Source organism: Chiloscyllium plagiosum, chromosome 7 (genome assembly GCF_004010195.1).
Source record: "Chiloscyllium plagiosum isolate BGI_BamShark_2017 chromosome 7, ASM401019v2, whole genome shotgun sequence".
Classification (NCBI taxonomy): domain Eukaryota; kingdom Metazoa; phylum Chordata; class Chondrichthyes; order Orectolobiformes; family Hemiscylliidae; genus Chiloscyllium; species Chiloscyllium plagiosum.
In genome coordinates, this window is record NC_057716.1 from 91,600,319 (window position 1) to 91,626,587 (window position 26,269).

Sequence of the window (26,269 nt, forward strand, 5' to 3'; positions counted from 1 at the left end):
GGTCATATAGTTAAGTAGCATAGATAAGTAAAGAATAAGTAAACAGTGGCAAAAACAAAAACACAGGTACAGGCGAATACTAAACGTTTGAGAGTCCATTCAGTATTTAAACAACAGTAGGGTAGAAACTGTTGCGAAACTGGCCAGTGTGTGTGTTCAGGCATCTGTCCCTTCTCCCCAAAGGTCAAGGTTGTAGAAAAACATTGCCAGGGTGGGATGGATCTTTGAGAATGCTGGCGGTCTTTCCTTGACAGCTGGCTTGGTAGTTGGATTCTATAGATGGAAAGTTGGCCTTTCTATTGTCTGGGCCAAGTTGACCACTCTCTGTAACCGTCTCCGATCTTGAGTGGTACAGTTCCCATACCAGGTAGTGATACATCCAGACAGAATGCTCTCCATGGCGTACCTATAGAAGTTGGCAAGGGTATTCACCATCATGCCAAATTTCCTCAGCTGCCTGAGGAAGAAGAGATGTTGTTGGGCCTTTGTAACCAGTGCGTCCACATGAAGAGTCTAAGAAAGCTTGTTGTGGATGAGCACTCCCAGGTGCTTGACACTCTCCACTCGTTCCACCTCTGCATTGTTAATGTGTTGGGGGGCATAAATAACATCTCGCCGAAAGTCAATAATGAGTTTCTTGGTTTTGCCAGCATTGAGAGCTAGGTTGTTCTCAGTGCACCATTTTTCCTGGGCTTCCATCTCCCGTCTGTTTTGTCACCATCTGAGATTCGACAGACTATGGTGGTGTCATCAGCAAACCTGTAAATGGCATTAGTCTGGTATTTGGCAACGCAGTCATTGGTATGCAGAGTACAGTAGGGGACTGTGTACACACCCCTGGGGGTGGGGGGGGGGCTCCAGTTTTGAGTGTTAATGAGGATGAAACATTGTCCCCAATATTCGCTGATTCTGGCCTGTGGGTCAGGATCCTGAGGATCCAGTTGCAGAGAGTGGGGCTTAGTCCGAGATCACTAAGTTTAGTAATCAGTCTTGAGGGGATACTAGTGTTGAAGGCTGAACTGTAGTCAATGAGTATGATTCTTGCGTTGTTCAATATCATGCTCTGCATTAAAATTTAAGTCATATTTTGGTTAATCCAGAGATCCAGATAATGTTCTGGGACTTGGGTTCAAATCCCACCATGGCTGATGGTAGACTTTGAATGCAATAAAAATCTGGAATTAAGAGTCTAATGATGACCATGAATCCATTGTCAATTGTCAGAAAAAAAACATCTAGTTCACTCATGTCCTTTAGGGAAGAAAACTACCATCCTTACCTGGTCTGGCCTACATTGACTCCAGACACACTGCAATTTAGTTGACTTTTAACAGCAATCTGGGCAAATAGGTATGGGCAATAAATGCTGGCCTAGCCAGTGATGTCTGCACCCTATGAATAAAAAAAAATCTTCATCCAGATACAAAACTGTGTGAAGTATTCAGTTTCTGCAATGCACTAACTCAACTAGAAATGAAGAACAAAACATCTGGTTCCTGAATTTAATAGCTCGGTACATACAACTGTGATGACAAGTGAAAGTGATCAATACTCACTGGTGTTTGAATCATCATGGCTCTCTGGTCTCGCATTGTTCGTACAATGTCCAATGGATATACTGGCTGATTGCATTCAATTAGACACATTGCTGTCTCCATAGTAATGAGAACTCCTGTCCGACCTATCCCAGCACTGTAAAATATAATTTGGTGGATTGTTAGCTCAGTTGCTGGGGAATTGGTGATGCCAATAGGTGTGACCGATGCTTGCATCAGCTGAGGTCATCATGAAGGTCCTGCTTTCCCAACCTTGCCTGAGGCATGGTGACCTTTAGGTTAAACTCCTCACCAGCCATCTCTTTTTCTAATCAGAGAACAGATTATGGTAACTTTACCCACGTAAAACATAATTACATATGAGCAAGCTGTACTGGAGTCAGCATCCTCACTTACTCTCTTAAAAAAAATGGTCTTCTGATTTTCCACCTTAAATATCCTACATTCAATCGATGTCCATTGTTTCCTGACTTTATGATTTCAAAGGCATCATCTTAGTGAAGTGGCATTGCAGACCTATTAGTTTAACGCCCTTACTATGGAAGAGTTCAAAGCTACACAAAGTACTAACTGTTGTTCCAAGGATCTTGGATGATCTCTCCATTTTTGTGATTATTTCTAGAGGATGTGAGTGTTTGTTGACCATCCCTAACTACCCTCGAGAAAATGACGGTGAGACTGAATTCAGGAGAAATTTCTTTACTTAAAAGATAACGAGTCTTTGGAGTTCTTCACGCCAGAGAGCTGCTGAGTATGTTCGAGACAGCAGTTAACAATTTATTGACCTTAAAGGGATATATGGAATGCAAGAAGGTAGATGATCAGCAATAGTCCTACTGAATAATAAAGCAAGCTCAAAAGGGCTTGCTCTAGCTTCTAACTCTTACATTGTTATGACTTTTACATTGATAATCTAATCTTTCACTTGCTTTGAAAGCCCATCCATTAGATGTTCTAATTTTAAGATCTAGTGAACCTGAATTCTCAAATCGCATGCTCATCCACGTAACAATATATCACCCACATTCACTGATATAGAATTCCATCTGCAACATTTATGGCCATTTAATTTATTCTCATCACCACCATACAGCTTCCTTTGATATTCTCAATAATTTGCAATGCATCTTATTTTTGAATGTCTGCACATTTTAAATAAGGTGAGGCATATCCAAATCATCTAAGAACAAAGTAAACCAAACTGATGCCAGAATCGATTACTATTTCAATCACTGAGGAACTGCCTTAAACAATTTTGAATCCATCTGCTATAGCCACACTTGCTTGGTTCATTTTTCCTGTAGTGTCTCGTGTGGTAGATGGTCAGAGAAACAACAAATTCTGAATTTCCACAGTAAACATTTAGAAGAAAAACATTAGTCTCATTCAGAAATATGTCAGTAGTGCAACTAATTATTTGTATGGATGCAACATCTGTAACTGCAAAATTCTTATCTTAGGAGACTGGCCAGACAAGTTCTGTTTCCCACCTCCCTTATTATTTTGGTTGAAAAACTGTCTTCAATTAAATAATTGTGAACCATAAATGGATTAAATAAATCTCACTTCCTAACCAATTTCAAGATTATCATCAAATCTGGTATTATAAATTCACCTCTGAACATCTAGGTCCCAACCCTGTGGATTCCCACATCAGGTTTTGCCACTCCCATCCCAAATAATTCAGCAAGTGCTTACTATTTTGAGTACCTACCTTGTTAAGCCAAACATGAAAAACATCCTCCACTGTTGTATTGGCTATCATCATATTAGCACAGTGGCTCAGTGGTTAGCAGTGTTGCCTTACAGTACCAGTGACCCAGGTTCGAGTCCAGCCTGGGGCGACTGTGTGGAGTTTACACATTCTCCCCATGTCTGCATGGGTTTCTTTTGGGTGCTCTGGTTTTGTTCCAGAGTCTAAAGATGTGCAGGTTTGGTGAATTGACCGTGCTAAACTTCCCACAGTGTTCAGGATGTGCAGGCTAGGTGCATTTGTTAGGGAGATGTAGAGCAATCGGGAAGGGAATGGGTCTCAGTGGGATACTCTTCGGAGGGTCGCTGTGGACTTGTTGGGCTAAATGGTCTGTTTGCACACTGTAGAGATTCTCTGATTCTACTTGATCCTGACCTCACTTGACACTTGTGCACAGCGTTCCAGCTACAGTCATTGCTTCAGGAAGACAGACTTGGGCAACATCCTTCCCCCACAGTTTAGTCCAGATATAGCCTCTTGACTATTGTTATGGCTGATCAGCTTCCTCAGGACAGACTAGGAAGCAAAGGTCAGATTCTACATATCAATATAGCTCAGTTCCAAATTAGGTAGGAAAACTTCTTAAGTGAAACTTCTCCAGAAAGAAAAAAAGAAGTATTTTTGCTCATGTCAAGCTTAAACTCTGATTTGTTGACCCAAAAATCAAACACTATGCAGAGATCAATAATTATTTTTTGAATTAATATATCTATCATGTTGGTGACAAGACAATAACAATGGATAAAAATCAGTATTTTCCAGAGACAAACTTAGCATTTAAATCAATTAAAATCTTCAGACATTTCAATGGTAAGTCACTGTCATTGGGTGGAATAAAAAAATGCTCAAATATGATCTGTAGTAAGCTCTTGTTTAGCATATGATTTTAAGCAGTCTACATTTAAAAGTTACCAACTATAGAAAAATAATTCATAGGTGCTTAAAAAATGTTTGTTTCTCTTCTCTGGCAGCATCCCAATTTCTCACTAAACAAGGAATTGCGGATGCTGGACATCTGAAACAAGAACATAAATTGTTTGAGAAACTCAGCAGGATCTGTGGAAAACAAACAAAGTTAATGTTTCAAATCCAGGAACCCTTTTACAGAAGAGTTCTGAAGAAGGGTGACTGGACTCTAAATGTGAAGCACAGATGCTGCCATACCCGCCGATGTTCTCCAGCAATTTATGTTTTTGACCCAATTTCTCAGTTAGGTTCTGACCACATTAAGTTCTTTCATTTATCACTGTATGTTTTTTTATAGCAGATAAACTACATGTACCTGCAATGTACGACAACTGGTTCATCTTTGCCAACCCGCGTTTCTCGAACAAGCAACACAAACTTCAGAAAATCACTCGAATCGTCAGGAACACCATGATCAGGCCATGCAATATACTGGATTTGGGTGAGTGGACGGCTCTCATTTTTCTGTGAAGTTGCAAAAGATTACATTTCACTAACAAACAAGATATACATGTAATGTCTTCAAGGTTATCTTAAAATAAAACTGTTAGAGCAGGGTGAAAATGGGTGCCAATTCAATTTGCAGTTTGCCTTTAATTAAAGTTTTCACTCAGGAATTGAGCCAATTTTGATCTTGCTCAAAAGCGTATTTTATAGTTCAAAATATTTTTCATTACTTAGGTCCCAAATAGGGGCTTCAGCTTTGAGGTCTAGTCTTGAACATCTGTACATTTGTATTACTGAACAGGAGTCGCCTCGATCACCTCGAGAATATGAGTCAGCCTGTGTTGTTGCTGCCATTATTTCACAACAGGATCACAGAAATACCAGAAATGCAATACAAGAAACGTTTCAGATAGACTAGATATCTTACACATTATTTACTGAATGAAACATATCGAAAGTAGTCATACAGTCAGAGAAACAGACCCTTTGTTCCACCTTGTGTTTGCCTACCAGATTTCCTAAACTGATCTTGTCCCATTTGCCAGCATTTGGCCCATTCCCTTTAAATCGTTCCAATTCACATACCCATCCAGATGCCTTCTAAATTCTACAATTGTACCCACCACCAACATTCCCTCTGGCAATTCATTCCGCACATGCACCACCTTCTGTGTGAAATAGTTGTTCCTCAGGCCCATTTTTAAATCTTTCCCCCTCATCTTAAACATGTGGACTCCCTTAAGCTGTTGTGGTTCTGTTCGCCGAGCTGGGAATTTGTGTTGCAGACGTTTCGTCCCCGGTCTAGGTGACATCCTCAGTGCTTGGAAGCCTCCTGTGAAGCGCTTCTGTGATGTTTCCTCTGGCATTTATAGTGGTTTGTCTCTGCCGCTTCCGGTTGTCAGTTCCAGCTGTCCGTTGCAGTGGTCGGTATATTGGGTCCAGCTCGATGTGCTTATTGATTGAATGTGTGGATGAGTGCCATGCCTCTAGGAATTCCCTGGCTGTTCTCTGTTTGGCTTGTCCTATAATAGTAGAATTCATGTTGCTTGTCATCTGCGTGTGTGGCTACTAAGGATAGCTGGTCGTGTCGTTTCGTGGCTAGTTGGTGTTCATGGATGCTGTCTTCCTGTTTATCCTATGTAGTGTTTTGTGCAGTCCTTGCATGGGATTTTGTACACTACATTGGTTTTGCTCATGCTGGGTATTGGGTCCTTTGTTCTGGTGAGTTGTTGTCTGAGAGTGGCTGTTGGTTTGTGTGCTGTTATGAGTCCTAGTAGTCGCAGTAGGCTGACTGTCAGTTCGGAAATGTTCTTGATGTTTGGTAGTGTGGCTGGTCCTTTGGGTTGCGGCATGTCCTTGTTCCGTTGTCTTTCCCTTAGGCATCTGTCGATGAAATTGCGCGGGTATCCGTTTTTGGCGAATACATTGTATAGGTGTTCTTCTTCATCTTTTTGCAGTTCTGGTGTACTGCAGTGTGTTGTGGCCCTTTTGAACAGTGTCTTGATGCAACTTCTTTTGTGTGTGTTGGGGTGGTTGCTTGCGTAGTTCAGGACTTGGTCTGTGTGTGTGGCTTTGTTCTCTGTGTTCGGCAACACTCTACAGGGCCCTACCATTAATTGCTTAAGTCCTTCCTTGGTTCGCCTTACCAAAATGCAACATCTCATATTTATCTAAATTAAACTCCATCTGCCACTCATTGGCCCATCTGATCAAGGTCCTGTTGCACTCTGAGGTAACCTTTTCACTGTCCACGACATCATCAATTTTGGTGTCATCTGCAAACTTATTAACCATACTTTCTACATTCACATCCAAATCACTTATGTAAAATGGTGAAAAGCAGTGGATCCATCACCGCTCCTTGCAGCACTCCACTGGTCACAGGTCTTTAGTCTGAAAAACAACCCTCCATCACATCCTTTGTCCCCTACCTTCAAGCCAATTTTATTTCCAATTGGCTAGCTCCCCCTGAATTCTATGTGATCAAACCTTGCTAACCAGTCTGCTATGCAGAACACCTTGCTGAAATCCATTAACCAATATCTATTGAGCTGCCTTCATCAATCTTCTTAGTCATTTCTTCAAAAACCTCAATCAAGTTAGTATCCCTAATCAGTCCTGCCTTTCCAAATACATGTAAATCCTGTCCCTCAGAATCCCCTCCAACAGATTACCCACATCTGATGACAGGCTCACCAGTCTATAGTTCCTGAGCTTTTCCTTACCACCTTTCTTAAATAATGGCACTATATTACCTATCCTCCAGACTTTCGGCATCTCACCCATGGCCATTGATGATACAAATATCTCAGGAAGGGGCCCAGTACTCACTTCCTTAGCTTCCGACAAAGTTCTGGGATACACCTGATCAAATCCCGGGAATTTATCCACCCATATGCGTTTTAAGACATCCAGTCTCCTCTCCTGTAATATCTTCTGTAAAAATATCACTATTTATTTCCCCAAGTTCTCCAACTTGCATGTCCTTCTCCACAGTAAATACTGACTCAGAATGCTTGTTTCATATCTCACCCATCTCCTGTGGCTCCACATATAGATGGTCTCCTTGATCTTTAAGGAGCCCTATTCTCTCCCTCTTTTGTCCTTAATCTATTTATAGAATCTCTTTAGATTCTCCTTAATCCTATTTGCCAAAATTATCTTATGTACCTTTTCTGCTCTCCTGATTTCCCATGAGTATACATCTACTTCCCTTATACTTCTCCAAGGATTCACTTGATCCCAGCTGCCTATACCTGACATACACCTCTTTCTTTTCCTTGATCAGAGCTTCAATTTCTTCAGTCCTGCAGCGTTCTCTACACCTACCAGCCTCACCTTTTGCACTATCAGGAACATACTGATTTCGAACTCTTGGCTCATTTTTAAAGGCTTTCCACTTTACAACTGTCCTTTGACTTGCGAATAGCCTCTCCCAAAAAACTATTCAAAACAGGGAAAAAAAAAAGAACCAACTGCAGGTAAACCAGGATCTGAATCAACATATCACCCAATGGGTTGCACTTAAGCAACAAATTGCAAATAGTGTCAACAACAGTGCTCCCACCTCAAACACAGTGGTTCTTTATCAACCAGCTCTGTGTTAATTGGTCTGGTAAAATGACACAGCAAAGCATGTCATGTAAAACACATTTCTTTTTTAAAAAACCAGCATTAGGAAATACTTCAATTTGGTTTACTATTCCATATATCTTTAGAATGCTTGTTGGAGAATAAAGAATAAAAATCAAGATTGAATATAGACAGGAAGCCATTGATAGATGAGAGAGAATGACTACCTGTTAGTGGTGCATTGCAGCACACAGACCAGTCTCGTATTATGTGCTCTTGACTTTCCATCAGGGCTCAAAATACAAGGAGGCAGTAGCTGAATTCACTCTCAAAGCCCTCACAATGCCCAGGGTGATTGGAGAAATTTTTGCACTTGCAAGCAGGATAGACAGAATCTGACAAGCAACTCCTACAATCACTGACTAGCCCTCTCTTCTATTTGCTGCTGATAGGTTGTGCCCATCCACAGCAAATGTGGGAGAAGAATAACCTTTGATTACAGAAAGTTAGGAAAGTAAGTGTTGGCAGAGGGACATCACCAGTGGAGCTGCAGCCAGATTTTGGTAAGAATTTCTGGGCTTTTGCCAGCAGCTGGACTCTGGTGAATTCATGAGCTTCCCCACAAGTCACAGAATTTAGGAGTTTGCCAACAACCAGTCCTTTCAGGGCTTTTACAAGGTGTTGAGTATATCACATTGAGATGGGATGGAGGAAAAGAGAGAGAAGCTGCAAGATAGATTGATAGTTAAGATATATTCAGCTAACTAGGAGTCAGGATTAAAAGCTTCAAGTCACAATGGCAATGAATTCCTTGCAAATGAACGTGGAATCGAAAGCCTAAGGTTAGATATGTTCAGGAGAATAAAGAAAAATGCAGTAGATGCTATTATGATGAACAGTGTCAATTCATAACAGTCGTCATACTGGTTAATTCTTTCTTCAGATGCTGCCTGACCCAAGTTTCTCCTGCACTGCTTTTCTTAGAAATAGACACTGATGCTTCAAAGTGGCAGCGGTGCGCCCACAGGCCCAGTAAAGTTGGGCAACCCCAGACCGATGTCTCGAGAACACAAAAGGTTCCTCGAACAACGTTCAAGTGTTTCAAGCAACATTTTAGTTCATTAAAAATATGAAATCTTTCAATTTTTCACAATATTCTTCACATTTAACAAAAAAATGAAGTCATTAATAGCGTTTTAATCTATTTACATTGAGAGCAGGAATAGGATGATAGAGCAGGTGAATGCATGGCTGAGGAGCTGGTGTATGGGAGATGGATTCACATTTTGGATCATTGGAATCTCTTTTGGGGTAGAAGTGACCTGTACAAGAAGGACGGATTGCACCTAAATTGGAAGGGATCCTAATATACTGGCAGGGAAATTTGCTGGAGCTGCTCAGGAGGGGGAGTGGCGTTCTTGATAAGGGATAGCATTACAGCTGTGCTGAGGGAGGGGGATATTCCTGGAAATACATCGAGGGAAGTTATTTGGGTGGAACTGAGAAATAAGAAAGGGATGATCACCTTATTGGGATTGCATTATAGACCTCCTAATAGTTAGAGAGAAATTGAGAAATAAATTTCTAAGGAGAGGTGAGGGCCCATGGTGTTCGAGGTGAGCTGCTGGGATGGATTGAGGATTGGCTGTCTAACAGAAGGCAGAGAGTTGGGATAAAAGGTTCTTTTTCAGAATGGCAGCCGGTGACGAGCGGTGTCCCACAGGGTTCAGTGCTGGGGCCACAGCTGTTCGCATTATATATTAACGATTTGGATGAGGGAACCAGGAAATGGCTGATGGAATTTAACGTGAGCAAGTGCGAGGTCTTGCACTTTGGCAAAAAGAATAAAAGCATAGACTACTTTCTAAATGGTGAGAAAATTAATAAAGCCAAAGCACAAAGGGATCTGGGAGTGCTAGTCGAGGATTCTCTAAAGGTAAACATGCAGGTTGAGTCCGTGATTAAGAAAGCGAATGCAATGTTGTCTCTTATCTCAAGAGGGTTGGAATATAAAAGCAGAGATGTACTACTAAGACTTTATAAAGCTCTGGGTAGGCCCCATTTGGAGTACTGTGTCCAGTTTTGGTCCCCACACCTCAGGAAGGACATACTGGCACTGGAACGTGTCCAGCGGAGATTCAAACGGATGATCCCTGGAATGACAGGTCTAACATATGAGGAACGGCTGAGGATACTGGGATTGTATTCGTTGGAGTTTAGAAGATTAAGGGGAGACTTAATAGAGACGTACAAAATAATACATGGCTTGGAAAAGGTGGATGCTAGGAAATTGTTTCAGTTAAACGAGGAGACTAGGACCCGTGGACACAGCCTTAGAATTAGAGGGGGTCATTTCAGAACAGAAATGCGGAGGCATTTCTTCAGCTAGAGAGTGGTGGGCCTGTGGAATTCATTGCCACGGAGTGCAGTGGAAGCCGGGACGCTAAATGTCTTCAAGGCCGAGATTGATAGATTCTTGTCGTCTCGAGGAATTAAGGGCTACGGGGAGAACGCTGGTAAGTGGAGCTGAAATGCGCATCAGCCATGATTGAATGGGGGAGTGGACTTGATGGGCCGAATGGCCTTACTTCCACTCCTATGTCTTATGGTCTTATCTCAGCTATCTGTAAGAATAATAGTGGTTATGATAGGGGATTTTAACTTTCCAAACATCAACTGGGTCTGCCATAGTGTAAAGGGTTTAAATGGAGAGGAATTTCTTAAGTGTGTACAAAAACATTTTCTGACTCAGTATGTGGATGTACCTACCAGAGAAGGTGCAAAATCTGACCTACACTTGGGAAATAAGGCAGGGCAGGTGACTGAGGTGTCAGTGGGGGAGCACTTTGGGGCCAGCGACCATAATTCTATTAGATTTAAAATTGTGATGGAAAAGGATAGACCAGATTGAAAAGTTGAAGTTCTAAATTGGAGAAAGGCAAATTTTGACGGTATTAGACAAGAACTTTCGAAAGCTGATTGGGGGCAAATGTTCGCAAGGAAAGGGACGGCTGGAAAATGGGAAGCCTTCAGAAATGAGATAACGAGAATACAGAGAAAGTATATTCCTGTCAGGGTGAAAGGAAAGGCTGGTAGGTATAGGGAATGCTGGATGACTAAAGAAATTGAGGGTTTCGTATCGAAAAAGGAAGCAAGCATATGTAAGATATAGACAGGATCGATCGAGTGAATCCTTAGAAGAGTTAAAGGCAGTAGGAATATACTTAAGAGGGAAATCAGGAGGGCAAAAAGGGGACATGAGATAGCTTTGGCAAGCAGAAAGAAGAAGAATCTAAAGGATTTTTACAAATTCATTAAGGACAAAAGGGTAACTAGGGAGAGAATAGGGCCCCTCAAAGATTAGCAAGGCAGCCTTTGTGTGGAGCCACAGAAAATGGGGGAAGATACTAAACGAGTATTTTGCAAAATACTTACTGTGAAAAAGGATGTGGAAGATATAGACTGTAGGGAAATAGACGGTGGCACCTTGCAAAATGTCCATTTTACAGAGGAGCAAGTCTGGATGTCTTGGAACGCATAAAAGTGGATAAATCCTCAGGACCTGATGAAGTATACCCTAGAACTTGGTGGGAAGCTAGAGAAGTGATTGCTGGGCCTCTTGCTGAGATATTTGTATCATTGATAGTCACAGTTGAGATGCCGGAAGACTGGAGGTTGGCTAATGTGGTGCCACTCATTAAGAAGGGTGGTAAGGACAAGCCAGGGAACTACAGACCAGTGAGCCTTACGTCGATGGTGGGCAAGTTGTTGGAGGGAATGGAATCCTGAGGGACAGGATGTACATGCATTTGGAAAGGCAAGGACTGATTAGGGGTAGTCAACATGGCTTTGTGCGGGGGAAATCATGTCTCACAAACTTGATTGAGTTTTTTGAAGTAGTAACAAAGATGATCGATGAGGGCAGAGCGGTAGATGTGATCTGTATGGTCTTCAGTAAGCCATTCGACAAGGTTCCCAATGGGAGACTGATTAGCAAGGATAGATCTCATGGAATACAGGGAGAACTAGCCATTTGGATACAGAACTGGTTGAAAAGTAGAAGACAGAGGATGGTGGTGGAGGGTTGTTTTTCAGACTGGAGGCCTGTGTCCAGTGGAGTGCCACAAGGATCGGTGCTGGGTCTTCTACTTTTTGTCATTTACATAAATGATTTGGATGCGAACATAACAGGTACAGTTAGTAAGTTTGCAGATGACACCAAAATTGGCGGTGTAGTGGACAGTGAAAAGGGATACCTCAGATTATAACAGGATCTTGACCAGATGGGCCAATGGGCTGAGAAGTGGCAGATATTGGTTAGGCCACTGTTGGAATATTGCGTGCAATTCTGGTCTCCTTCCCATCGGAAAGACATTGTGAAACTCGAAAGGGTTCACAAAAGATTTACAAGGATGTTGCCAGGGTTGAAGGATTTGAGCTATAGGGAGAGGCTGAACAGGCTGGGGTTGTTTTCCCTGCAGCATTGGAGGCTGAGGGGTGACCTTGTAGAGGTTTATAAAATTATGAGGGGCATGGATAAGGTAAATAGACAAATTCTTTTTCCTTGAGTCGGGGAGTCCAGTACGAGAGGGCATAGGTTTAGGGTGAGAGGGGAAAGATATAAAAGAGACTTAAGGGGCAACCTTTTCACACAGAGGATGGTACGTGTATGGAACGAACTGCCAGAGAAAGTGGTGGTTATATGAATAGGAAGGTTTTGGAGGGATATGGGCCGGGTGGGACTAGATTGGGTTGGGATATCTGGTCGACATGGATGGGTTGGAATGAAGGGTTTATTTCCATCTCTATGACTCTATATAAAAGTGGTGTGAGAGGAAAAGAGACAGAGTTGCATTCCACGGAATTTCACAATTAGCGAGCTTTGAGAAGATTTGTAGCTCAGGTTGAGGCTCTGGATGTAGGTTCGCTCATTGAGCTGGAAGGTTCATTTCCAGACGTTTTGTCACCCACAAACCCACCAACACACTAAAACAGCAGCTAATGAACCTGAAAAACCCTGTACAGACAACAAGCAAAATTAATGTCACTTACAAAATACTGTGCAAGAACAAACACTACATTGGACAAACAGACAGAAAACTAGCCACAATGATACATGAACGTCAACTAGCAACAAAATAACATGACCCTCTCTCACTAGTATTCTTTCATACAGATAAGGACACCACTTCGACTGGGACAAGCCAAACAGAGACATGCACGAGAATTCCTCGAAGCATGGCATTCCAATCAGACAAACACATCGAGTTAGACCCCATCTACCACCCCCTGAGAAAAAGAACAGGAAATGACATCACCAACCAAACATACAAATAGAAAGCAGGAATCATCAGCAGTGCTTCGACCGGAGGGCCACTGAACATGTTACCTAGTAGGGTGACGAAACATCTGGAAATGAACCTTCCAGCTCAGTGAGCAAACCTACATCCAGAATTTCACAGGACTACTTAACTAAATAATGGCTGAAAATTACTGCCATTGTTTCGATTAGACTGGTGCTAGAAAAGCACAGCAGGTCAGACAGCATCCGAGGAGCAGGAAAATTGACGTTTTGGGCAAAAGCCCTTCATCAGGATCAGCCCTTCATCAGGCCCCCTTGAAAATTACTGCCTTAGACAAAGGAATCTGGATGAGATGGGGTCATAGGATTGGGGGGTCAACTTTCAGCACCCCACTCCACTTTTCAAAGGACTGACAATGAATCATGTCAGATATATCATGAACAAAGATCGCTATATGTTTGAGGTGAGAAAGTGGGGAAAAACACCTATCATGCTAACCTTCTCCCCTACACACAAGGAAGTTAAGAAATTGACTCAAGATGATGATTTGAATAACTGTAAATTGACAAAAGGAGAATATTCAGCAAGACCTGGGTGTCCTTCTGCACCAGTCATGAAAGTAAGCACGCAGGTGCAACAGGCAGTAAATTGTACGTTGGATATCTTTGCTGCTATCATACAGAGCATTGGTGAGGCCACACCTGCAATATTGTGCGCAGTTTCAGTCTCTTTTTGCTATGGAGGGATTGCAGTGAACATTTGCCAAGTTGATTCCACGAATGAGTTTGAGGAGAGATTGAATCGGTTAGGATCGGTATTTACTGAAGTTTAGAAGAATGAGGGGAAACCTAAAAATTCCAACAGGACTAGACAGGTGAGATCCAGGATGGATGTTCCCAATGGTGGGATAAGTCCAAAATGAGGGGTCATACTTTAAGGATAAGGGGTAACTGTTTAGGAATGAGGAGAAATTTCTTTACCCAGAGAGTGGCGAGCCTGTGGAATTCATTACCACAGACAGTGGTCGAGATGGAAACATTGTGTTGATAAGGAGGTAGTAGATATAGCCACCTTTGCTAAAGTAATCAGAGTACAGTGTTAAGGGCAGGATTAGTGGACTGAGCTCAATATCCTGAAGAAGGGCTTATGTCCGAAACGTCGATTCTCCTGCTCCTTACCTGCTACGCTTTTTCAGCAACACATTTTTCAGCTCTGATCTCCAGCATCTGCAGTCCTCACTTGCTCCTGAGCTCAATATCAGCCAAAATCCTAATGAATGGTGGAGCAGGCTCGAGGCAGCAAATGGCTTACTCCTATCTTCTACAAACCAAGGGTTCTGGGATAAGGCAGAAACTGGAGTTGAGAATTATCAGATCACCCATGATCTCACTGAATGGGGGGAAAACAGACCTGACGCGCTCAACACCCTACTTCTGCTCGTGTCATATGGCCTTAAGGCACTGATTCCTTGTAACTGGCATTGGTGGCCTGCCTCACTTCAGCCAACAGGTGAGGCATTAGTGCAATGAATGTCCACAGATCAATAATAAACACCAGGTTTAGCAATCAGAAATGGTAACTACATTTTGCTTGTCTTCTCCAAAGTGACTGAGATCAATTGCACTGCCTCGAAGAAACAAAAAATTAATAGGTTGCAGTTTCTTGACAAGGTCAACTCATTGCACAGACCATGCATTGAGCTCGCAAATTTCCTGATTCACATAACTCATTGAAAATTCCTGAATTTAAATTTAAGATAATAAAAGACAATAACCATGGCTCATAAGAACTTTCTGCATGAAATGTGCTGCATTCCAATTGACATCAGCGAAGTAAAATTCTGTTATGCGTTGCCTATTCTACTACAAACAACCATATCAGATGGCTGACCTCAGAAGACCCAAGTATTTACAATTAAAATTTTCACCCATGCCAGAGACATTGATGTAGATAAAATATGTTTAGACATGCTTAACACTCCCAGGTTTATTGCAGGAACACTCCAGATGGTAGCAGTTTTAATTCCAATACCACTATTAGCAAACATTTAACAATCAGCAACCTAGGCTAGGCAACAGAGCACAAGTTGACCAGGCCTGCATGAACAAGTGTAGAGTGATAAGTATGTTTGAGAACCACAGAGCAGAAAACACTGCCAGTTATCTTTCGCAGCACTTTCAACTTACCTCCAAGTTAGTTAAAGTCAATTCTCTGAAAACATACGCGGGGTTTCCCTCTTCTGATTGACAACCAATCTCAAAGTTTCCATACGATGCACTTTCAGAACGCTCAGGCCAATACTGATGACACTTGACCTAAGTAGAGAAAGCACAGCAGGTTAGGCAGCATCCAAGAAGCAGAAGATGTCTCGGACATAAGCCCTTCACGTGCTTTTCCAGCGCCAAACTTTTCGATTCTGACTCTCTCGCATCTGCAGTCCTCACTTTCTCTTATTTTCAATATTGTTTGGAGATCAGTTGGGGTACAGCCTGCTGAGACCTATCCAGCTCATCCTCTGACTGAGGATGAGCTGGATAGGTCACAGCAGACTGAGGGCCTAATGTGGCAACTGAAACCCTAATCTAAATGTTTGCCTGAAGATCCACTATAGGAGTTATTTTTGGCTATCCGTCATGATTTATTTTGAATGAACAATGTTTGAAGATAACATTGACAACCAACTGTGTTTAGTGTCTGTGGGTGCCAGAGTACTGACATAAAGCAGTGTTAAACAATTTGTACCCTATCCTTTTCTTCCTCCCAAGAGCTGACAATTATTGAACAAATTGGTCATCATCTGCAGAAAAAAAGTCTTGTTTTACCCTTGTTACCATGTGCTTGCATCCATAAATGATGCATATGTGGTGAATCACAAGGATGAATGTCCAAACTTTAATATTTCTAACTATGTTGTTTGACTAAGACGTAATGTTGATTAAGTCCTAATTCTACAGTAGACTACAAATGCTGTTGCTTATTAAAGAAAACTGGTTTGATAGATTTATAAAAATTCTAAATTTTATGTTAATAATGAACATAATTAGCTGTTTTATAATTTTATGCTGCGAACAGTGAAGCAGCAGGATTAGAGAGTGAAAGTGCACCCCTTCAACCTCTATCAAAATTCTCTTCCAGGGAGCTGGATAAAGTAGGCGGCTGAAAACAGAGTTTGTGATGCCAAAGGCTTTCCCACATTTTCTGTTCTTCCAAGACTCAATATTGGACAAGCAATTGGATAAATTAGAGATTATAAGAGGTAGTAGGTGTTGGATGTCAGTGTTAAATCAGTTGTTATTGATGATATCACGAAGGGTTGCATAGGACACTAAGTAGGAGGAAGTTTCAATAACGTTCTCCAAGTTCCATCTATAGAAAATAAAGAGGGCAAACTGCTCATGTCTGTGAACAGCATTATGATCTGGAAATGAGGACTACTGAAGCCAGACTTACTTCTTTCAGGTAAGGAGGATGAATTTGGAAGGAACTGGTACAGCCCAATTCTGCAATATAAACAATATATATTGCAGAAGACTAAAAATTAAAATTAAATATAAATTAATTCATAAAGTCGTCAATATCTACAGATAGCTTTAAAAGCATGAACCTTATCTCTCACTAACACAGCTGGTTCACAGTGCTGGGACAACAAAAGGAAGTTACTTGGGGTTGATAACATTCTGCTAAAGTTGCTTTTCATGTACAAAAGCAGACAGAGCATCACAAATTGATGTCCTTATAAATGTATTTTGAAGAGCATTAACAAATTGTAACCATCGACTCAAAATCAATGAGGGAAAAATTAAACGAGTGTGAAAATGATTGAAGAACCAGCTGCAAATTCCAGTATGAAACCTACAAGAGTCCAAGATTGAAATAGTTCCTTCTCAAGTATGATCACATTAATATTGTACTATTATAGATCATGCTTATAAAATAATTATTTCACAGGTTGTGGGCATCAATAGCTAGGTCAACATTTGTTGCCATCTCCAACAGCCCTTGAGAAAGTAATGGCGAGCCGTCTTTTTGAATTGCCAGTCGTAGGGTTTGGGTATGACCACAATGGGAGAGAGTTCCAGGATATTTGACCAAGTTACAGAGAAAGAAGGTCAACACGGCTGCAAGTCAGGATAGAGTATGGATTGGAAGAAAACTTACAGGTAGTGGCATTCCCATGCCACCCTTGTCCTTTCAGCTGGTAGAGGTATGTGCTTGGAAGGTGCTGCCAAAGGAGTGAGTTTTTGCAACACGTTGTAGATAGTACACACCTGTTGCCATTGTCCAAAAGTAATAAAGGAAGTGAATATTAAAGGCTTTGTCCTGGATCATAGATTGGTATTGCTGGAGCTGCACTAATCCAATTAAGTAGACAGTATTCCATCACACTCTTGACTTGTGCCTTGGAGATGTGGACAGGCATTGGGAATCAGGAGGTACTTATTGCATAATTCTTGCTTTTGTAATCACAAAATGATCGGTTTAGTTTATGGCCAAAGGAACCACCCAGTCAGTGTTCCCTCAAAGTTGCTCAGCTACTCAGAGTGTCTGTGTGTCGATTGGTGTACTACTGAATTCGACATCTGGTTTTGGAAGTCACCGCTGTGCATACACCTTGGAGCTCCACTCGGACAAAAAAATTAAATTGAAAACAGTGCACAGTATGTTTATATTGATCGATTCAGCAATAGCAATGAAAATGAATGTCAAAGGGAGATGACAATTCCCTGGCACTGTGTGGTGTTAATGCTACTTGGCACGTATCAGCTCCTTGATGTCACACACAAGTCAAATATTAGCTTGATGTCAAGGTAAGCAACTCTCAGTTCAAATTCAGTTATTTTACACATGCTTGGACCAAAGTTGCCATGATATCATGAGCTGTGTGACTTTGGCAAAACCCAAACTGAGCATTAGTGTACAGGTTACTGCTGTGTATGAGCCACATGATAGCACCATGGTTTGTCATTTAACTGTTGATGGAGAGTAGACTAATGGTTGGATTGTCTTTTTCTGTTTTTGTGGACGAGGCACAGGCAGGCTTCTTGCATATTGCTACGCAGATCAAGTTCTGGAACAGCCTGGCTTTGGGGCACAGCTAATTCTAGAGAACAAATCAGAATGAATATTTTCAAAAAGAGACCGGATTCCAAATGGATGTTACCTCAGTGATAACAGCTAGAATTAAACCAATGGTGTAAAAACAAAGCGCTGGAGAAACTCAGGTCTGGCAGCACCTGTGAAGAGTCAGATCTGACTTGCATCAGACTTGAAACACAACTTCTGTTTCTCTCTTCAAAGATGCTAACAGATCTGCTCAGTTTCTCCAGCACTTCATTAATATTTCAGATCTCCAGAACTCATAGTATTCCACTTTTATTGAAAATAATAGTAAAAGGTGCGAGTTCAAGCCCGCCGTGGAGGTGCATCATAACCAGAAGTGTCTCTAATTTGCTTTTCTGAGATATGTATATGGCAGTGACTTCTGAAAATGGAAGTCAATGTGTCGGCATGACGATTGGCATGCGCAATACTTCGAACCACAAGCCAATCTAAATTCCTGCACATGCCCATGCAGGAATTGAAGAAACACTGGTCATAACATATTCAACATATTGATTAAAAATAACTACACTGTTTAAAATATGTATCAATAATTTTCTATTGGAAAGTACATGACCAAATGTAATAATTAGATCAAATAAATTAAGATTTTTATGAAAACTACATGATCAAAGGCAATCAATATTTATGTGCAGTTAACTTTTAATATTATCCTGATTTATCAAATCTAATTGAAACATACTTTTCTTCCGACTCTCAATAAGTATTAAAATCTGGACGCAGATTTGTTCAGTGAGCTGGAAGGTTCATCTTCAGACATTTCCTCACCATACTAGGTAACATTATCATGGCCTGCTCTTTTTTTGTGTGTTTAGGTTTCTTTCACCTTATTCCTTGGTAAACCCAAGGAAACCTAAGCGCACAAAAAGAAAGCGGGCCATGCCACCAATGCTTCATCCAGAGGCCCACTGATGTTACCCAGTATGGTGACGAAACATCTGAAAACAAACCTTCCAGCTCAGCGAGCAAACCTACATCATTTTAAAAACGTGGGTGGCACGGTGGCACAGTGGTTAGCATTGCTGCTTCACAGTGCCAGAGACCCGGGTACAATTCCCGCTTCAGGCGACTGACTGTGTGGAGTTTGCACGTTCTCCCCGTGTCTGCGTGGGTTTCCTCCCACAGTCCAAAGATGTGCAGGTCAGGTGAATTGGCCATGCTAAATTGCCTGTAGTGTTAGGTAAGGGGTAAATGTAGGGGTATGGGTGGGTTGCGCTTCGGCGAGGCGGTGTGGACTTGTTGGGCCGAAGGGCCTGTTTCCACACTGTAAGTAATCTACATCGAGAACCTCAACCTGAGCTACAAATCTTCTCAAAACTCGCTGTATTGTAAATTACAAATAATCTATATTTAGCTAGATTATACAGAATTTTATTTCATCTCACCCTACCAACATTTCTTTTTAATGGGCATCAAAGTCAAAATGAATGGCTTGTAAAAATACCACAGAAATTATAGTTAAGATTATGCAAAGACAACAAATCATACCTTTCAGACATTGCAAAAACAATTCCCATTTATTTTACTTACCCTGCCCCTCTCTACTTGGGTGGTCAGCATGACAACTAGAGAGGATCCTTGCTCCCAAGTCATTTGCCAAAAATCTGGACAAGTGTTGGGTAAAGGCCCCTGACAAGCAATGTACCGGTTTATTATACTGGAGGAAGGAATTTCCATCTGTAAAATTAAAAGGGGAAAAAAATTACAGTTGGCTATAATCTTTGGCTATAACTCTTAACAATAATTCTTTGCTTTATCAGATTGTCATTTAATGATCCTGAAGTCCACATTTGTCAATACAAATTCAGTCATGCATAAATAAAAACCATATGAAACTCTACAGCCGCCAATGTTTGATTATTTTCTGGAGTTATTTGTTTTGCAGCTTCTTAACTTATTCTCTACTTCAGCATTTGCAAAGCACTTGATAATGGAAGCATGGGAAAGATTTGTATAATTTATTTTCAGACAGCTAGAGATTCCTCTGGTTCCTAGTTGTAAATTCAATGACCCACTGCCTATCTACCAGTGAACAGAGTGATTTCAACATTAAGATGAGCTCCCACAAATGTACATACAAGCCATTTCAAATATAAGCTGTTTATACACAATTGAGGTAATTGTGATGATTATATTTCTTGTGTCTAACTATCCTCCATATAAGGCTCCACATCAGAGTGTGAAGTGACTCATGAACTCATAGAGAAGAGTGGTTATTAAAAATGCAGGATCAATCAATTGGAAACCTTTAGAATACACCATTGAGGAAAAATTCCATTGACTCTGTCTGCACTTCCCACTGCATCGGGAAAGCAGCCAAAATAATCAAAGACACCTCCCACCCCAGCTATACTTTCTTCCACCTGGCAGAAGATACAGAACCTTTAAAACACGTAACAGATTCAACAACAATTTCTTCCCTGCAGATATAAGACTTACGACAAACCTTTCATACATTAAAATTGATTTTTCTCTCTGCACCTTCTCTGTAACACTATATTCTGCATTCTATTACATGGACATACTTATGTAAGATATGATTTGCCTGGATAACATGCAAAACAATACCTTTCACTGTATTTTGGTATATGTGACAATAATAAATCAAATCAAATTCAAACAACTTTTGTTGTCAGACAAAATGTATAAAGCCACAAAAGCAAGGATGGAAATGGTAAGAAATTCAATTAGAACCTTTTCTTTAAATCATTTATGAGATGAGGGTATTGCTATCGAGGCCAGCATTTATTACCCATTCCTATTTGCCCAGAGGGCAGTTAAAAATAAATCACCTTTCTGTGGGTCTGGATTGACATACAGGCCAGAGTGAGTAAGGATGGCAGATTTCCATCCCTAAAGGACATTAGTGAATCAGATGTGTTTTTACAACAATCTGGCAGTGGTTATGTGGTTGCAATGAGACGAGCTTTTTTGTCTATTCCAGTTTTTTAAAATTGAATTCACATTTCACCATCTGCCATAGTAGGATTCGAACTCATGCCTCCAGATCATTACATGCAGTTCTGGATTACTTGTCCAATGATAGTAGCACAATGTCATTGTCTCCACTTATCCATCTTTCACATATGTCAAGGTAACGCTTGAAACAATAGTACCTCGCTGATAGGCCATTACGATAATAAGAATCTAATCATTACTAAATTATTTAATTGAGGATGCACTTTGGGGAATAAAAGAACAAGTCAAAGATCTGTTTAGAGCTTAGAGAAAACAGTTTCTTCAAACTTTAGCCTGAAGTTTGTAAAATGACTGGCTAGTCACAAGCTATTTGCAATCCCCATTCTGTCTCTAAATGAACACTTAATACAGGAAAAGCTGGAAATATCTGAAGGATCACAAGGTAGTTTTAGATGAGATCGGCCATTCATTTCATCTTAGTTTATGATCTCACAGAGATAGGAAAAACAGGTCCATTTCGGCAATCAACATCAAGAAATCTTAGTATTAAAAAAATTGAGACACATGATCAATAAAATTAAGCAACATTAAAAAAATTGGCGACAGCAATATCAAAAGGTTTGTCATCCATATCTTTTCCCCGGGGTAGGGGAGACCAAAACTAGAGGGCATAGATTTAAGGAGACTGAGGAAAGATTTAAAAGGAAACTAAGGGGTAACTTTTTTGTGCAGAGGGTGGTTTGTATGGAATGAGCTGCCAGAAGAATTTAAAAGGAATCTGGATGGATATATGAATAGAAAGGGTTTAGTGGGATAGAGGCCAAATGCTGGCAAATGAGACTAGATTAGGTTGGGATATCTGGTCGGCATGGACGTGTTGAATTGGGGGGTCTGTTTCTGTGCTGTGTATCTCTATATCCCCACATGATCAAAGGCAGAACATAAAATGTTGAACTTCTCATTTTCAAAAATGCAAACTCCCCAATAAACATTCATCTAGTTATCTGGGAAAATCAAATTGTCTGCTGTGAAACATTTCAGCAATGCAACAAACAACAATATAATGTGATTTATATAGCTGTATTAGTTTCCAAACCCTCAATGCACAGTTTTTGTTCTGCTAGGGCCACTTGTCTACAGATCTCGTGAAAAACTTGATCCAAACTTTGAAAAATAAATGGAATTTAGAGGTGAGGCAAGGATGATTGACACCTTAACGCAATGGCAGCATCCGACTGAATGAGATTTCATGGAGCCCTGGCATACATTGACTTGAAACTTAAAACAAACTCCATACGATGATTGCTGATTGAAATTGTTTAAGGTCAATCCTATCAGTCTCAGAATATTGTTGGAATTCCTCTAAGTCCAACATTCTTAATCAGAAGTGGAGATATTCACTGATGAGTTACAATGTTAAGCATCATTTAAGCCTCCTCAGACGCTGAAACATTCCATGACAGTACTAAGCAAGATTTGGAAATCATCCTAATTTGGGCTGATAAGCAGGGAATGTGTGTGTCACTCAAGTGCTAGGCAATGATCATCTCCAACAATACAGAACATATTCAACAGCATTACCATCACTGCTTTCCCTCTGATAATCCATGCAGAGTGGAAGCAGACTATTCGGCCCAACAAGTCCACACCAGCCCTCTGAATAGCATCCCACTCAGACCGATTCCCCTAGCCTTGCCCTGTAATCCTATGTTTCCCCTGGCTAAGGTACCTAACCTACACATCCCTGAACAGTATGGGCAATTTAGCATGGTCAGTCTACCTAACCTGCACATCTTTGGACTGTGGGAGGAAACTGGAGCACTCAGTGGAAACCCACACAGACTTGGGGAGAACGTGCAAACACTTCACAGACAGTCGCTCAAGGATGGAATCGAACCTGGGCCCCTGGTGCTGTGAGGCAGCAGCGCTAACCACTGAGCCAATGTGCCACCCTCTTCACTTCCCATCAACACCCAGTGGCTACATCGACTTATTGAAACCAGCCATATAAAAACTATGGCTGCAAGAGAAGGTGAGAAGCTGAAGATTCTGTGCAAAACATCTCCTGACTCTTCAAAGTGCATGCACCATCGCCAATGCACCAGTCAGAACGTAAAAAGTGTCATTACAAATTCAAAACAATAATGATATATAACTTCACATTAGCGTCAGAGAATATCGAAGACATTTTGTTATTCTTGCACTAAGTGGACAATTACAAAATACTGATATATTTCTCAACAGGACCCGAATGTTACATGGCATACGACTTCAAATGCATATTGTTCTACTCACATTAATATAATTTGCATTAATGTAGTCATCTGTACCCTTTAGAATAACCCGTGTTGCATCATCTGTAAGAAAAATAGAGAGGTTGGTAAATTCATATAATAGGAACATTTACATCATATACAGGAAAAAAATTAAACATTGTTGTTGGGAAATATCAGGTTTTGTCATAGACCAGAAGAGTCACATGTTACAATAGGCAGAAAGTGCACGAGAACAAAAGATACAGGTACGATCTATATAAGTAAAAATACAGAATTATGGTTGTTGCATTTTTTATTTCTCAACTTTGACTAGCAATGTAAGGATGTACAACATCATACAGAACAAAATAAAGGCACTGAAGCATTTCATAGAGTTCTTCAAATCATATTGCAATAAACTTCACTACATCAAACAGATCTTAATATTGAACTCGCTCAGAAAAAAATGATTATGGGATCAAATGAAGGGGGTCTATACAGGAGGTCTGGCATACATTGATTCCAGACGTACAGCAATGTAGTTGACTTTCAAATACCCTCTGAAATAGCTGAGCAAGCCACTCAGCTTTATTAATCACTATGAAATCTCAATAAAGAAATGAAACTGAACAAACCACCTGGCATCGACCTAGGCACTGGATAAGACAAAGGTAGAAACAGTCCTGTCAACCCGACAAAGTCCTTCCTACTATCATCTGCAGGCAAGTGCAAAATTTTATGAGCTGTCTCACAGGCTAGGTCTGTCACCTACTCCCTCACCTTCATCCACCTATCACTTTCTCAGTTACCCACACCAAAATCACCTCCCATTTATCTCTCAGCCTGGCCCACAAGCCTTATTCTTGATGAAGGGCTTATGCCCAAATCGTCGATTCTCTTGCTCCTCGAATGCTGCCTGATCTGCTGTGCTTTCCCAGCAACACACTCTGACTTCCAGCATCTCTAGTCCTCACTTTCTCCTGTCTCACAGGCTAGTCAAGCAGCCGCCTCATGGAATTATAGCTTACAGAAATATGTCCCAGATAACACAATCACCATCCCTGGACATGTTCTGTCCTACTGTTAGGACAGACCCTGGAAAGGTGGCAGCACAATGGTACACAGTCGGAAGAGAGTTTTGTTGGGGATCCTCAACATTGACTCCAAAATCAATGAGATCTCATGGTTTCAGATTAAACATGGGCAAGTAAGTTTCCTGCTGATTATCACATACTGCCCTAAGCTGATGAATCAGCACTCCTCCATGCTGAGCAACACTTGGATAAAGTACTGAGGTTACAAAATGTACTCTGGATGGGGGATTTCAATATCCATCACCAAGAACGGTTCAGTAGCAGCACTACTGGTGGAGCTAGTCAGGGAAACTAAAGGACATAGCTGTTAGACTGGGTCTGTATCAGGTAGTGAGGGAAGCGAGAGAAAAACAGAGTTGACTTCATCCTTACCAATCTGCAGACTGCAAATGCATCTGTCATGACAGTATCAGTTAGAGTGGTCATTGCACAAGAGTGGAGACAACGTCCCACCTTCATGTTTAGAATATCCTGTATCATGTTTGTGTGGCACTATCACAATATTAAATGGGACAGACACTGAACAAATCTAGCAACTCATGAGTGGGCATCCATGAGGTACTGTGGGCCATCAAGATTAGATTAGATTAGATTACTTACAGTATGGAAACAGGACCTTCGGCCCAACAAGTCCACACCGCCCCGCCGAAGCGCAACCCACCCATACCCCTACATTTATCCCTTACCTAGCATTACGGGCAATTTAGCATGGCCAATTCACCTGACCTGCACATCTTTGGACTGTGGAAGGAAACCAGAGTACCCGGAGGAAACCCACGCAGACACGGGGAGAATGTGCAAACTCCACACAGTCAGTCGCCTGAGGCAGGAATTGAACCCGGGTCTCTGGCGCTGTGAGGCAGCAGTGCTAACCACTGTGCCACCGTGCCACCCACAAACAATAACAGCAGAATTGCAACCAAGCAATTCTGCAAAAAATCTGCAATTTCAAGACATGCTGCTCCAGGACATCTCGACAGGAGTTCCTCAGGGTACTATTGCAGACTCAACCATCAACTGCTTCTTCAAAGAATTTCTCTCCATCAGAAGAGGGGAAGTTTGCCAATTATTTCACAACATTCAGTACAACTTGTGACTCCACTGATACTGCAGCAGTCAAATGCAACCTGATCTGGACAACAGCCAGGTTTGAGCAAACAAGGGCAAGAACTGTTCACACCAAACAAATGCCAGGCAATGATCATGTCCAATGAGACAAAATTTAACCATCGCCCCATGTCATTTGATGGTGTTATCATCACTGAATCCCCACTATCAACATCCTTGGGGGTTACCATTAACTAGAAACTCAACTTGACCTATCTCATAAACACAGTAGCTACAAGAGCAGATCAGAGACTAGGAATAATGAAGTGAGTAACTCACCTCCTGACTCCCTAAAGCAAGGCACCAGTCAGGGATGTGATGGAATGCTCCCCATCTGCCAGTAACAAAGAAGCTTGACACCATCCAGGTAAAAGGAGCCCACATCCACAAGTATCCACTCTCTCCACTATCAACACTCAATAACAGCAGTGTCATAGTCATAGAGATGTACAGCATGGAAACAGACGCTTCGGGCCAACCCGACCAGATATCCCAATACAATCTAGTCCCACCTGCCAGCACCCGGCCCATATCCCTCCAAACCCTTCCTATTCATATACCCATCCAAATGCCTCTTAAATGTTGCAATTGTGCCAGCCTCCACCATATCCTCTGGCAGCTCATTCCATACACGTACCACCCTCTGTGTGAAAAGGTTGCCCCTTAGGTCTCTTTT

The 26,269-nt window shown here is 41.3% G+C and overlaps 1 protein-coding gene across 4 annotated transcripts in view; it reads right to left on the reverse strand.

Annotated features, from left to right (window-relative positions):
* ptpn4a (protein tyrosine phosphatase non-receptor type 4a) overlaps positions 1-26,269 on the reverse strand; it is a 343,217-nt gene that overhangs the window by 13,126 nt on the left and 303,822 nt on the right. For all 4 annotated transcript variants that reach the window (XM_043694229.1, XM_043694231.1, XM_043694228.1 and 1 more), the window contains 5 exons: positions 23,433-23,494; positions 19,749-19,895; positions 15,284-15,412; positions 4,592-4,740; positions 1,557-1,692 (listed from right to left, as the gene is read on the reverse strand). In XM_043694229.1, coding sequence (XP_043550164.1) covers positions 1,557-1,692; positions 4,592-4,740; positions 15,284-15,412; positions 19,749-19,895; positions 23,433-23,494 — 623 coding nt within the window. The remainder of the gene's footprint in view (positions 1-1,556; positions 1,693-4,591; positions 4,741-15,283; positions 15,413-19,748; positions 19,896-23,432; positions 23,495-26,269) is intronic.